This window comes from Cajanus cajan, chromosome 1, assembly GCF_000230855.2.
Source record: "Cajanus cajan strain Asha chromosome 1, NIPB_CcT2T_4, whole genome shotgun sequence".
NCBI lineage: Eukaryota > Viridiplantae > Streptophyta > Magnoliopsida > Fabales > Fabaceae > Cajanus > Cajanus cajan.
The window spans coordinates 22,835,308-22,851,255 of record NC_138517.1 but is presented as its reverse complement, the minus strand read 5'-3'; the positions used below and the strand labels follow the sequence as shown (position 1 = coordinate 22,851,255).

General features: G+C 36.0%; 1 protein-coding gene across 1 annotated transcript; it reads right to left on the bottom strand.

Annotated features, from left to right (window-relative positions):
- Positions 1-7,550: 7,550 nt before the first annotated feature.
- On the bottom strand, positions 7,551-9,240 carry LOC145953038 (uncharacterized). The gene is made up of 3 exons (XM_083066499.1): positions 9,122-9,240; positions 7,840-8,101; positions 7,551-7,766 (listed from the first exon to the last, which is right to left on the bottom strand). Exons 1-3 carry the CDS (start codon positions 9,238-9,240, stop codon positions 7,551-7,553), a joined length of 597 nt encoding a protein of 198 aa, XP_082922625.1.
- Positions 9,241-15,948: the final 6,708 nt, after the last annotated feature.

The window sequence follows — 15,948 nt, the reverse complement described above, 5'->3', positions numbered from 1 at the left end:
TCCATCCCTATCAAACCTTCATAATGTCTTTCATGTTTCCCAACTCAGAAAATACATTCTGACCCATCTCATATTGTTGAATCCGACAACATTCAGTTAAAGGATAACCTCACCTATGAAACTATACCTTTGAGGATTGAGGATAAGAGGGTAAAGCAACTAAGAGGTAAGGAAATTCCTTTAGTCAAGGTTGTTTGGGGAGGAAATGTTGAAGAAAGTGCTACGTGGGAATTAGAAAGTCAGATGCAAGAAACATATCCGTTTTTATTTGCTTCAGGTAATTTCGGGGACGAAATTTCTAAAAGGAGGGGAGAATTGTAACATCCTGAAAATTTTTACTAATGTAATAATTAATTGTTATTATTATTTTTATATATGGAGATTAATTCTTATGATTATTTTAACCAATTAAATGGATTTTATAAAGTATTTTAGATATTTTTAATGAATATGAATATTTTAATGATAATTATTTACGAAAAAATATTTTATATTTTAGTAGCCCAGAACGGGCCCTTCCGAAATTGGAACGGGCTGTTCCAAACTACTAGAATAACATATAAATCTTGCATCGAAACGGGCCGTTCCAAGACATGTTTTTATGAGAAAAATTTGAAACCAGAACGGGCCATTCCGATTTAAGAACAGGCCGTTCCGGTACACGATTTTATAAGAAAATTTAGAATCCAGAACGGGCCATTCCAATTGAAGAACGGGCCATTTCGTTTATATTTTTTACATAGCATTAATAAGTCCAGAACGGGCCGTTCCGGCGACATATTTTTGGGGTGACGAAGGAATCCAGAACGGGCCGTTCCGGTTTCAGAACAGGCCGTTCTGGCCACGGCCTGGTGCCTATAAATAGAGCTTTTTGCACTCTTTAAAATTCATTTCTTCATTTTCTAATCTTTTTCCTCCTTTCTCTCTGAAGACGAAGGGGAACCTAGAGGGGGCGACCATCAAGATTCGACTCCTGCTTATCGAGGTAAGGGGGGAGTGAGAAATCTTGCTCTGGGTGTGGGAATATATGTTGGGTAGTGGGATTGGCCCCCAATCCTGTGTTTGCTGTATTTTTTTTGTATGCTCATGTGTGAGGGATTTCTCCCAATCGTATCTGTTTTACTTATTATTTTTCTTATATGCAATTAATTGTATGATTTAGAGTGTTCTATGGGTTCCTATGGGAAACCCTATGAGAAATAGGCAAAATATAAATATTTTCTGTTTTGATTTCTGATTGCTCTATTGTATTCCTTGTTAAATGTAATGTGTAACTATGTGATTAATTTTGAGAATAAATATGTTTTGATATGAAATGTGATAATGAAATATGATGAGATAATGTGATGATGTGATATGACCATGGGAAATGATAATGTGATATGAGAATGCATAGAGTCTTGATTGACATGCATCATTTGTATAAGTGTTTTAAGGGTACGATATGGAATACACCGCCAGAGAAGGCCCCCTAGTGTAAAAGCTTTGGGGATTAGTCCTTGGGGATAGCTCGGTTTGGAAGTCCCAGTCTCGCCCATTGTGTGCATGGGATGTATCTTGCGCGGCTTAGCTATCCCGACGAGACTCTGGTAGTATATCCTTCTAGTGAGAGTGCGCAGAGGGTGTGACCCGGCATGTACTCCTAGACTACTCTTCATGTATTGCTAGCGGCAATATGCCATGTGATGTTTTACTGGCGCCACATGCATGATAACATGTAGTCCGTGTCCATACACGTGCATTTTCAATGTTATATAATTAATTGATATTTTTATGTCTTGGATGAGTGAGATGTAATATTGTTATTAATAAATCTCTGTTATATCTGTCTTGTTTGTGTTTGGCTATTCGGTGTGTATTTCTACACTGTGAGCTAGAGTGAGATGTTTCTCACTCCCTTTTCTTTTTGTTGTTCTCCTTTGACTGTTGTACAGGTGATTATCAGCGTGAGGCTGGAATTGTAGGTTTTGAAGCTTAGGCTTCAGAGTTTGGCTTTGCTCTGATAGGACATGTGACATCGGGGCGTAGATAGGATTAAATTAGAATGTTCACTTATTAAATTATTTTTGGAGACTTTACTTTTATTTTATTTTATTTAAAATTTTGCTGATTTTGTTAAGTTATGCATGTGGTACTCTCTATTTGAACACGTTGGATTTTTTTTTAATTATAAAATGTTTTATTATTCAAATTTTATTATTATGTGTTATGATATGCGGGGTAAAGGGTGTCACACCAGTTCTCAATCTAATCAGATTGAGTTTCACTATTTTCGACAAGATACAAATATTCTTTAACAAGTAACTTTTGGCTCAAACCATATATTCTTTCACCAAGCCTCTCTAGGCTCAAACCCAAGTATTCTTTCACTAGATCTCTCTAGACTCAACACTAAGTATTCTTTTAAACAAGTCTCTTCAAACTCAATCTTTACAAATACAATTAATAAGAGTTGCAAAAATAACTTCGTCTTTTCTAGGTTATGCTATATAGAGAATTTTTAAATAAAATTTGAGATCTTTAAGATTTTATTATTTTTAATAAAATATATCGAATAAGAAAGTTACATGAAAATGAACATATTATTAGTTTTTTTATTTATTTATGCAATACAATGCAATAACTTTGAAGACACTCATTCATTTGACTCAAGTTATTATTAATGCAAAAGATACTAAAGATAATTTCAATCTGATCACTTAATGCAATAACTTTGACGACACTCATTCATTTGACTCAAGTTATTATTAATGCAAAAGATACTAAAGATAATTTAATCTGATCACTTAAGTCTAAATCTCCCAAATCAAATTAATGCAAAACATACTTTACTTTTATTCCACCATGTGATAAGGATTGAGTAGTATATATTGAATCTCGATTTGAACCTTAATGTGTTATTGTAATTTTGATGAATAAAAAATTAAAAATATATTATATTTCACTTAAATAAATTATTATATTTAATTATTTATTATATTTTAAATAATTAAATTCAATGTATACATATATTAATAAACCCCAAGCGTGTAGTTCAGCGGTAGGGGTTGATCCACGCTTAAGCAAGGTCAGGGGTTCGAATCCTGCCTTGTGTATGCAGTCGCGTTAAATCTTGGGACCAGCTGAACCAAAAAAAAATATATTACTTTTAAATTAATATAGGACAATTTGTTCCAATTTAACAAGTAATTTTAAATATAAATTATATTATATAGAGAAAATTTTGACATTTATAAATATTCTGTCGGAATAAAGTAGAATTATCTCAAGAGAATGATATCTTTCTTTATATATAGAGATATTAAATTAAAATCATAAAATTTAAATAAATGAAAACAATAATCTATATACATCAATCATTAGAGATTGTCATGTATAATAAACTTCACTAGTACAAAAGGGGTCTTTAACGTCGGATATTTGAAGCCTTTTACGTCGGAAAAGCATCCGACGTTAATACGGGAGACGTAAATTTACGTCGCCTGTCAAAGACGATGTAAATTTACATCAGAGATTTACTCTGTCCGACCTAAAAAGGGGCTTAAAAAAGGGAAAAACGTGCCAGAATTTACGTCGGACAAGACCATGTTCGACGTAAATTTACATCGGCCAGTGCTAGGTCCGACGTAAATTTACGTCGGACATGGTCTTGTCCGACGTAAATTCTGGCTTTTTTCTTTAAAAACGTTTATTATTTTTTGATATACCCAACACCTACATATATATATTGTCCAGGATATCAAACCTAAACCAGGCAGTCCAGAATAGAAATTCGAATTATATTTCAAAATTGAATGACAAAAAGAAAATAATATATAAATCTTAAAAAGCATAAATTATGACAATGTAAATCCTATTATCCTAAAAAAACTATAAAACATATGTTTGTCAATGCTATCAAACTATAAACATAATATCTAACTAACTAAACTTAGAAATCTAACTATTATATACTTTGAAGAAAAAAAGTTGTCCATTGTTCTCTTATCTTGATCATCTCATCTTCGGGCAATGGAGATGGATCTTGAAAGACCTGAAACATTAATTTAAGTGTCATTAATATATGCAATGTTAATTATCGTAAAGGTAAATATACTTAAATAAATTTTGATATGAATTACCTGGGCCCAAGAATCAATAATACCCGCAGAAACTATGGCTCTCATCCAATACATGATGTAATAGCCACATTCAAACGAGTCTTGTTGCTTATTACACTAAAATGAGAAACAAATAACTATTATTTCCAAAGTCAATAAATTTAAATATTATTGGCTGTATTAATTAATTTTCTAACCTTAGGGTATATGAAGTGCAATGTCTTTGATGATCTGCTTCTTCCACTTAAAATATTAACTCCAGACACGATTCTAATTAATTAAAATAAAAACCGATGTTAGCCAATATATATAATTACAGTTTTAAAAGATAATGAAAAATTTTAGTTACCCTTGTAATTGGCATTTAATATCGTGGCTTGGTTTTCGATGTAGTGAACAAAACCACACCATGGTGTATTCCTTAGGAATGATTACCATTAACTGCCAATGGGACCTACATTGTATGACAAACAAATTAGGTATAAAATTACCATGATTAAAAAACCAACTAAAAAACTAACCCATCAATGTATGGAGCCATGTATATATCTCTTCGTGAGTCACTCATCCATGTTTGCATATATTGCTGGATGTGGACTTTAGTGTTTCCTGATTTTTGGATGGATTGAGGCTCAATAAATCTATATACTTGTGCTTGTACTTGCTCCATGTTAAGTCTCAATTTTACCTCTTTTTGGATGAGACTTATTGAACAAATTCCACTCATCCTTTGAACCATTGCAATATAATTGTTCTCTTTTTGGTTCATTTTGTGTGCAGATATAACTAACCCAAATTCATCTAACAATACCTTAATCCACCTCATTTTTTGTGCAGGTATTGAGGAAGAGTGGAAAGTTGAAGACTCTTAGGATTGGAAATCTAAGAAGCTAAGGAGCAGAGAAGAGGTTCTGCGCCGGGCGCAAGGTGATCCGCGCCAGGCGAGCAAAACAGAGTATCTCACCTCTGGGAGCCATTGCGCCGGGCGTAATGTGAATTGCGCCGGGCTTGTCCTAAGGCAGAGAGTATCTGGAAGGCCCCGCGCCGGGCGCGAAGACTTATGCGCCGGGCGCGAAACCCTAATCTGACTCCCCAAGCTCGTATTTGAAGCCATTTTCGGGGGAGAAACCCCCATTCTCACATTGGGCGCCTCCAGGAGCTGCGGAAGGGATTCCCAGGGCTTGGGATCGTCCGTGTGCGGATCTTTCCTTCGGTTCTTCACTTCCTCTTCCATCTCTATTTTGTATTTGCCCTCTTTGTTGAGTGGTTTCACCCATTTTTTGTGGGGTTAGATGTAACCAACGAATACTATTGTAATCCTTCTGGTTTTTATGATATATATACATGTTGTTTCATTCATTGTTGTTTATGTTTCTATTCTTAATGCTTGCTTTGGATTGATCACCATTTGCACGATTTAAGGTTCCATGGGTATTGGAAAATAACCTTTGAAACTAGTTCTGAAACATATGCCTAGTGGTGATTGTATCTAGGGATAGAGCTTGACCCATTAGTAGTCTTAAACCCTAGCCCGTAATGCGGGTGTAGATATTGGGTACTCAAGGAATTGATATTCAATATCCGCACCTAGGCTCTTTCTCTAAGGGATTAGGTTTGAGTAAACTTATGGGTTGACTAAGCAATGAATTCAACAAGAGATTAAGGATACATTAGTGTTACGTTTGGTGAAATCTGACCCCCACAACCTCACAATACCACAATACCATTCCTTACCTTTTCCACTCACAAAACAATATTTATTTACAGCTTTCATTCCAATAGTCACAACTTTGCATTCACTGCACAAACTATGAAATTGGAATTATTCTTTAGCCACGAATAGTCAATAAATGCTTATATTACCTTCTAATCCCTGTGGATACGATATTTTTACTACTTGAACGGCCGGTATACTTGCCGTGTTTGAGACCGTTGATAGAATTAAACTAAATTTCAATTATAACAAAAGTGTTTCAACGAAATTTTCAACACTCCACACTCAATTTGTCCATGTACCTAACACAAATAATTATTATAAGTTAAATGTAATTATTGTAAATTTAGACTCATAAAAGAAAATATGACTTACATGGCCCACAACTGTATGATAGATATATTTAACATGGAGTTTCCCCCAACAATCTCTAATGCATCAGGCAGGGATATGTATAGTGGAATATCAGAGCTATCAACTCCAAAAACTCTAATGTCCCACTGCAATTGAATTGGTTTCTTCTTTAATCGTGGTAATATGGGTAGAAGCCTAGATATGGGATCATCCTCAGCTTCTGCGATATTAGCATGATCAACATAAGGTTCTCTCATGACCTCCTTACCACGATTGATAAAATCCTAAAGAAATAATCAAAATTAGTTAAACAATAATAGAATTATAAGAATATAAAAGAGTAATAATAGTATTACCTTTGCCCGTGCTGAAAGCGGCATGACCAAACGCTTTGGCCAAGCTAAGAATGTGTCGGTTGCCTGCCCCACTAGTTGAACCTCTGTATTGGGCAAAGGCACTGGAGCAGCAGCATCTGGAACTTGGTCAACCACAACCCGTGTCCAGTCTGGCTATAGAGGGACACCATGGATGGTTGAGCCACCCTCAAATACTCGGCCAATAGCCACTAACCGTGGGGGGTCATCCTCAACATATAACTCACACTAGTTTGGTACATCAGTGTGAGTCTGTTCCGCTGAGAGATCTGGAACAGCACAACTCCCTTTAGTGCTGACTCGAACACCATCATGAGCAACTGTAGTCTGTTGCTGAGAACGAGCCAAAAGTTCAAACTTCTGTTCAAACTCTTCTCGAATGTTCTTCAATTTCTCTTCAAACTGCATCTCCATTCTCTGCATAGCCTCTTGACTGCAAGAGTCAACAGTGCTCCATCGTGCACCAAAGAAATCTCGGTGGCTCCAAGAACCACCAGCACCACGCACGCGGCCTACGTGCTCTGGCCTTCCCATGGCCGTTGTGAGGATATCATCCCAACCATGGGAAATAAATGAGCCCTGGGTGGTCTACTCAACTAAACCCTCCTGCAACATATTAATAATAAGTATACCCTAAACTACACTTATGAATTAAATGAGTTGAAATGAAGAGTCTTAGTTTGTATATTTTTACTTACTATTTTATCAGCAACGACCCTTGCAGACTCAGAAGTCATTTGCCCATCTGATTTTGTCCGGGCTTCTTTCCACATCTCATGGAGGGGAGGTGACTCCACACGGTTAGCAAACTCAACCCCTGCTGCCTTTACCCTAGCCTTCTTCATTTTATTTATTTTTTAATTCATATCCCCCTCTTGACAATAGATGGGGTGCATCATTCTTGCTCTGTCGTTCTTGGGTAGTTATTCTTTTGGCTTGCAATAATACAAAAAATAAAATGAGATTAATTAAAATATACCTTAAGTATTTGTGTCAATGTAAGAGTTATCAATAACTAACCTGCCAAGAAGGGTCCAATCGAGTGGCTTGAAATTGCATCCACTCCTCATCAGTGATCTGGTACTTTAGACAAGGAGTCTCATTTTGTCGCTCTCCAAATACATACTCCCGTGTCAAGAAAGTCTTGAAGTCTCTCCACCTGGTGGCAAGGGCAGATAACATCTTCCTCCTCATGACCTCAGTGTTGGGAATGTCAAAATTTTGCTATGAAAATAACAAAAATTAATAAATAATGTATTTAAGTTATATAATATTGAAGGGATGTGAAAGTATATACCTGAATATCCTGCCACATGAGGTTCTTGTCAGCCTCCTGAACGTCATCCCATGATGGAATGATAATAGAAACATGTCGTCGAGCTAGGACTCCCAAATAGCTCTTAAACTTGGCAGCATTTGGGCCTGACGCCTTGCCAGAACGAGGATCCACCTCAACCGTTGTCCTCTCCTTGGCAATGCGTCCAGCTGTCAACCCAGACAATCGGGTGACAGATCTACTTTCCCTCCTTCCACTGCCAGACCTTGAATCCTCCATAATCCTGAAAAAATTAAACTCTCATTATTAAAACAAAGAATTAACTTAATAGACAAATAAAGTAAAAAAGATAATAACAATATAGCAACAAAAAACTAATAAAAAAACAACGAATACAAAAATAGAAACCTATTAGGTTGGAATGTTTTCCCATATTCCTTCATCATGATCACTTTGAATAGCATGTATTTCGTCCACTTCATTGTCCACAATAGGACCAAATGATCTGCTTGAGAAAGACGGTGTCTCATGCATATCTAGAGACTCATCTTCGTGAGTTCCATGCATGGTTCTTCCTTCGAGGACCACTGACCATTTCTCATTACGTGGATCCCTAACATAAAAAATTTGTCTTGCTTGATATGCCATAATAAAAGGTTCATCCTTATAACCAACCTTATTCAAATCAACCAAAGTAAATCCTAAATCATCTGTCCGCACACCCGTATTGCCATCAACCCATTTACACTTGAACACAGGCACTCTAAACATAACATAATAAATTTCCCATATGTCTTGTATGACTCCGAAATAACTCATGGATGTTGTAATGGGATTTTTATCTTTAGAACTAGCAAAGTGCACAGCCTCAGCCTGAATTGTAACCCCACTTTTTTGTACTCTACTTTTGTCATCTTCTGTCTTTGTATAGAAACAATATTTGTTAATGTCATACCCACCAAATGTAATGACATCGTTATTAGGCCCACGTGCGAGTCTCAAAAGTGTATTAGAAGCATTAACCTCACCGTAAACCTTTTTCTTAAACCAAGCTAAGAAACTCTTGTTATGTTCATTCAATACCCATTTCTCATTCATTCGGGGGTGTGCTATCTTGATTTCATCTATGTGTTCAGATATGCAAGGAATTACTTCATCAGTATTGTTCAATATGTACAAATGTGCTTGGTCAACTTTTGTTCGACTCACAGTTCTAATCTTTAAACTTCGAGTACCCTTACCAAATTGTTTCCCATCATGTCGAGTCTTGGGAATTCCTATTGGTTCTGATTTCGGCATGTACCCTGAACAAAACTCAATTGCTTCTTCTGCAATGTACCTCTCCATAATAGAAGCTTCTGGGCGGTATTGATTCTTGACATATCCTTTTAAGATCTTCATGTATCTCTCAACAGGGTACATCCATCTAAGATAAACCGAGCCACAAAATCGAATCTCCCTAACCAAATGAACAATCAAATGCACCATGATATCAAAAAATGAAGGTGGAAAATACATTTCCAATTGACACAAGATTTTGATTACTTCATTTTCTAACTCATCTAACTTTACAGGGTCAATTACTTTGTTGCAAATGGCATTGAAGAATAAACACAATCGAGTAATAACAACTCTAACAGAAGATGGTAAAATGTTACAAATAGCCACAGGCAAGAGTTGTTGCATTAAGACATGACAATCGTGAGACTTTAAACCAATTAACTTCAAATCTTGCATAGACACCAGACTCTTAACATTTGAGGAGTACCCTTGTGGAACTTTCACACTGCGTAAGCACTCACAAAAGCTTTTTTTTGTTTTGATAGAGTGTGACAAGCTGGAGGCAAGTAAGTGCGTCTTCCAATAGACTGAGGATGTAACTCAAAACGTATACCCATGTCCACCAAATCTTGTCGTGCTTTCTCTCCATCTTTAATCTTTCCTTTGATGTTTAGCAATGTCCCAATTACACTATCACAAACATTTTTCTCCACATGCATCACATCTATGCAGTGTCTAACATCTAGCTTGCACCAATAAGGAAGATTAAAGAATATTGATCGTTTCTTCCAGATATTTTTCTCAGTTGACTTCTTTTGCGTCTTTCCGAACACAATGTTAATGTTCTTCACCCGCTGATATACCTCTTCACCATTGCGCGGTGTCGAGGCAATTTCATCCTCCTGACATCCATTGAATGCTTTCTTCAAACTACGGTATATTTGACTGCGAACAAGAAACTTACGATGCCTAGTGTACACAGTCTTTTCCCATGTTTCAATTGGGTATAACTTGTGTTTTCTTCACATATAGGACATGCATAATGACCCTTCACACTATACCCACTCAAGTTACCATATGCTAGAAAATCATTTATTGTGCAAAATAACATTGCACGCATGGTAAATTTTTCTTCACGATATGCATCAAAGACCACCACTCCTGTCTCCCACAACATTTTCAAGTCATCAATCAATGGACTAAGATACACATCTATGTCATTTCTTGGTTGTCGGGGTCCTGATATCATCATAGATGTAACGACCCACCTTAGGTCATCACATCAATAACCAACCAAAATAAAAGAGCATTTATAATAAAAAAAATAGAGCAAAAGCCAGCTACGCTAGAGTGTAAAAATTGTTTTCATAATAGCAAACATAAGTATATTAGTCATTCTCAGTAAAATCATACAGTCATCCAAAATATATTAACATTAACCATTAACAGAAACACCCTAGGTGCTGGTCAAGCTCTAAGCCTAGCCACTTCTCAAAGCAGCTACCCAGAAGACTCCTTGCTATCCTATGGCTTCACACCTGATCTGCTCCCCCACATAGTGAGATCATCACAGTTCCACCACATGGAAACATAAGGGTTAGCACGTATAAAACCAACCATAGTATAAATATCATTTTAACAATTATTTATTCAAACCAACCAATATAATGTATACACATCCATGCCAATGCATACATATTAATTAAAGAAATCCATAACCAAAGTATACAATTCATACCATATATATATACATAATCCACATCCAAAGCAAAGTCACACCACCGTATAATCCATGATGTAACCAACACATCCAAACCAAATGTTGGCCTCAACACCTATCCAAACCAAGTGTTGATACGGTGAAACATGTCAGCAACCCATGTCTCACGCCTAACCTCTCATGGAAAGTATACAGTTGGATTACGTCGTCACGTAACCCTGGTGGGGTCACCTCATCCATCGGTATGACTCGACCCAGACCCATACCGGTAGCAAATAGATACTTAGAGGAGTACTTCAGAATCCACCTAACATCTGAAGTGGTTTACTATATAATCCTTGGAAAAGTTCCAAATTGGAAATCCTCACAATGGGATTCCGAAATTTCATATTTTCTCCAAAGATTATATCCCTGATCTCACCAAGAGATCTCCATCCATAACCTTACTCCTCTCAGTCCTATTTACTTTTCCAAACCACATACACATAACATACTTCATAATTATATATATAAATATAATCATAACCATGCCAAATTAAATATCCAAAACAACCACCAACTTGAATAAATAACAACCATCAACTTAAATAAATAACAACCTTCATACAAACAAAATAGCATATTAAAAGTTATACTACTCCTATCATGCTCATGTATACTAGATTAAGTCTTATAAGTACTACCCTTACTTAGCATACTAGATTAATTTTATAAATGCCACCCTTACTTAGCATACTAGATTAATTTTATAAATACCACCCTTACTTAGCATACTAGATTAATTTTATAAATACCACCCTTACTTAGCATACTAGATTAATTTTATAAATACCACCCTTACTTAGCATACTAGATTAATTTTATAAATACCACCCTTACTTAGCATACTAGATTAATTTTATAAATGCCACCCTTACTTAGCATACTAGATTAATTTTATAAATGCCACCCTTACTTAGCATACTAGATTAATTTTATAAATGCCACCCTTACTTGGATAATCCTGAACTGAAACTCGGGCAGAAACTGAGACTATAGCACAGCTGCCTCCCCAAGGCTCCTTCCGTCTAAAATAGGGGCCGGAGCTAAAACTAGGACAGAACCTCCTCCTCTAGATTTCCCTTGGTCTTCAAAGAGAAGAAGAGGGAAAGAAGAGAGTATGAGAGAAGAGAGAATGAGAATTGAGGGATGAGAAGTATTTCTTGGGATGGTTTGCAATGGAGAAGTGAAGGCCTATTTATAGCCTCCAAAACACATTAAAAAAATGTAAAATAATGGAGAAAAGATAGACAAAACTAAGTGGAATGAATTAGTGGAATGAATTATAGAAGTTGGTGGGATGAATTAATGGAGTTGGTGTGAATTAATGGAGTTGGTGTGAATTAATGGAGTTGGTGCCATGTTCTTTTCCGCACCGACTTTGGCTACTGATTTGGACCTTATAGACAGCCGAATCTGAAAATATTTCCTTCATGAAAGTTGTAGGATTTTCTCTTATCTTTCCATAGCCACCAAGTTTGTATCATTTGAACAACAACCGACCAAGTTATACCCCAAACACCGAGGCTTGCCAATCCGCCCAGCGAGAAACAATTGTATTAATAAAAGTCCAATTTTGACCTCCTAAACGACCGATTTGGCAAATGGCTATTTCTGCAAAAGTTGTGCGTTTTTCTCTTAGATTTCCATTGACACCAATTTTGCATCATTTGGACCATCACAGCCCAAGTTATGCCTCGGACACTGAGACTAGTCAGTCAGCCCAGCGAGAAATGATTCTAAAAAAAAAATTTCACAACTATCTAATTAGATCTAACAACACACATATCTTTCTAAGCATAAATGGAGTGTGAATTATCTATAATTGAAGTAAAATATAACCACCAAATTATGACCAAATACCACATAGTAATAATGACAATAATAATAATAATAGTAATAATCATGTTGAAAACTGAGATGTTACAATTCTCCCCAACAACAAAAATTTTCGTCCTCGAAAATTCACTTACTTGAAAAGAGATTTGATCCTTCATCTTATCTTCCAACTCCCAAGTGGCTTCATTAGTAACCTCATCCCAAATAATCTTTACCAAATTGATAGATTTTCTCCGCAAATGTTTAACTTTCTTATCTATCATTGAGACTGGCTGTTTCTCAAAAGTTAAATTCTCCTTAACTTGTACTGCCTCTGATTCCAAAACATGACTCGGATCGTGAATATACTTTCTCAGTTGTGAAACATGAAACACATCATGCAAATTAGACAGGAATGGAGGTAATGCAATCTGATATACCACTGATCCAATCCCCTTGAGAATTTGATACGGCCCAATAAACTTAGGATTCAACTTCTTAGCTTTAATAGCTCTTCCCACACCTGTGGTAGGAGTCACCTTCAAAATACATGTTCTCCCTCTTTAACCCAACACAAAGGTGTTCTACATTTCCTCCCATATAGAGCCTCAAATGGTGTCATTCCTATACTTGCGTGAAAACTATTATTATAAGTGAACTCGACCAAAGGTAACATTTCTTCCCAACTCCCTAGATGATCCAAAATACAAGCCCTCAACAAATCCTCCAAAGATTGGATAGTTCTCTGAGACTGTCCATCAGTCTGTGGGTGATAAGCAGAACTGAGTCTCAACTTAGTCCCTAATGCCTGATGCAAACTCTGCCAAAATCGAGAAGTAAAACGAGGATCCTTATCAGAAATAATACTGGAGAGCACACCATGTAATCTAACAATCTCCTTAATATACAACTGAGTTAACTTTTCCAAGGACCACTTTATATTCACTGGAAGAAAATGAGCACACTTAGTTAATCTATCCACAATCACCCAAATAGAATCACAATTCTTAATAGACCTTGGAAATCCAACAACAAAATCCATAGTTATACTATCCCATTTCCATTCTGGCACTTCCATCATCTATAATAAACCTCCTGGTTTTTGATGTTCTACCTTAGCTTTCTGACACAATGCAAGATGCAACATACTCGGCCACCTCCCTCTTTATACCATTCCACCATTTTTGTCATACCCTGATGTACACTCAACTTGCTTTTTATGACCTTCCTCAAGTATCAACTTCTTCAATTCTGCATCTTGTGGAATACAAATTCTGCACTTGTACCTTAAAACTCCATCCATATCTTGTTCAAGATTCTTCCTAAACTTCCTAGGAAAACCCACAACAAAGTCTATACACATTATCTCATTTTCAAATAGGAACATCTAAAGGCTACAAAAGTCCTAAAAGGCTTCTAATGTTCTATCTCAGACTTATACTATACTAAATATGAGTACACACCATCCTCTATTCCTCTCTACACTTAAGGCCACCATGCTTCCGTTGCACGACTTTGATACACCTTAGTAGCTCCTCAATGGATACTAAGAGAACACTTGTGTCCTCCCTTTAAGATCATCTTCCTAAATTCAAGATTACTAGGCCATAGATCCTATTATTGAACCCCAAAACATCATCAATTTCCACTCGTAAAGGGCTATTTATACCCACCCCTACTAATCCTCTCCACTTGGTTCACTAAGAAAGAATTTAACTCCTAGGCTTCTCTAATCTCGTCCATTAATTCATTAGTTACTTTCAACATACTAAATTCAATGCTCCTAAGGGTGAGCTCACACATCACGCTTAAGTCTCTAAGTTCTTTAGTCAAATCCAACCCTTAAATCATCAAATGTGGTAGGCGAAAGATCATCCTACTCAAGGTATCTGCCAGAATAATATTTTCATTTCTACGACCCTCTCCAAAAATCATGTGCCTAAGCGTAAGTTTTACACAGAATCAATCTCCAAGTCTTACCACCTCATCTATACCGAAGGCAGCTCTTATCCACTACCTTGTCCTATATCCTCTTGTCTTGTTTTCAAAATGAATCAACTAATTATGCTTCTCCAATTTCCTTCAATAATTCACTTGTTACTTTAGTCATACCTAGTCTCATACTACTAAGGGTAACCTCATAAGCCAAACTTAAATCTTTAGACCAAACCAAAAGATCTATCTCTCTAACCATAAGGGAAGATATATCTAGAGGTCTTTTACTCAAAGTATCAACCACCATACTAGCTTTGCCCAAATGACAATTAAGATCAAAATCCTAGTCCTTAAAAATTCCAATTATCTCTTCTTGTCAATAGATATTTAAAATTCTTATGATCGCTAAAAACCTCTAGCTTAGAATCATATATGTAGTGTCTCCAAATCTTAATTAAAATTGCTAACTCAAGGTCATGGGTAAGGTAATTCCTCTCATGAATTTTCAATTGCCTAGAATCACAAGCTACTATCTTTCCTTCATGCATCAACACTCTTCCCGAATCTATCTTAGTAGCTATAGGAAAAGAAAGCAAAGCGATTCCTGTAGTAGAGGCGAGTGAGATGAGAGTAGCCTAAACCTCGAACTGCTATCTTAGAAATTTACTTAATAAATCTCCTATAAATTATCCTAAGAAAACTCTTAATTTTACTAATTGAATTAGGTATCTCTCACTACAACTTCTACCTTAGGTAGCTCTATGTTAAACCTTCACAAGAAATTACATGGCCTAAAACACGCACCTAATACAATCAGAGTCATACTTAGATAATCTAGCCTAAGTTTATCTTGGATATATCTTCACACTTAACTCTAATATGATGGTATCACATCCTAAGATCAAAACCTTTCATTAACACACAAATATCCACTAATTGATCCATAAGGTCACATACTTGCATATCAATTCATATTAGAATACTTCCTTCACATATACTATCCCTAAGCATATATGAATTGATCACCATGAACCAAGCATATCATTTTAATCAACCTTTCAATGACCAAACCTCAAAACATCACCAAATCTATTTTATCCTTGTTATGCCTATCATGACAGTATATATCTATAGAGTTATACTCATCCAAATGATTTCAAACCTGTCTTAAATGAAAGCTAAATGAATAAGCTACAACTCTTAAGATTTCAAAAAGATCACCTTCCTAACTAAAATTTCAACAATCACTTCAAGTATATTCAGCTCTAACAACTAGACTTCTGATCACCAAAGCAGTCATAACTAGAGTTCTAGACCTGCTTTTTACCTGATTCCAG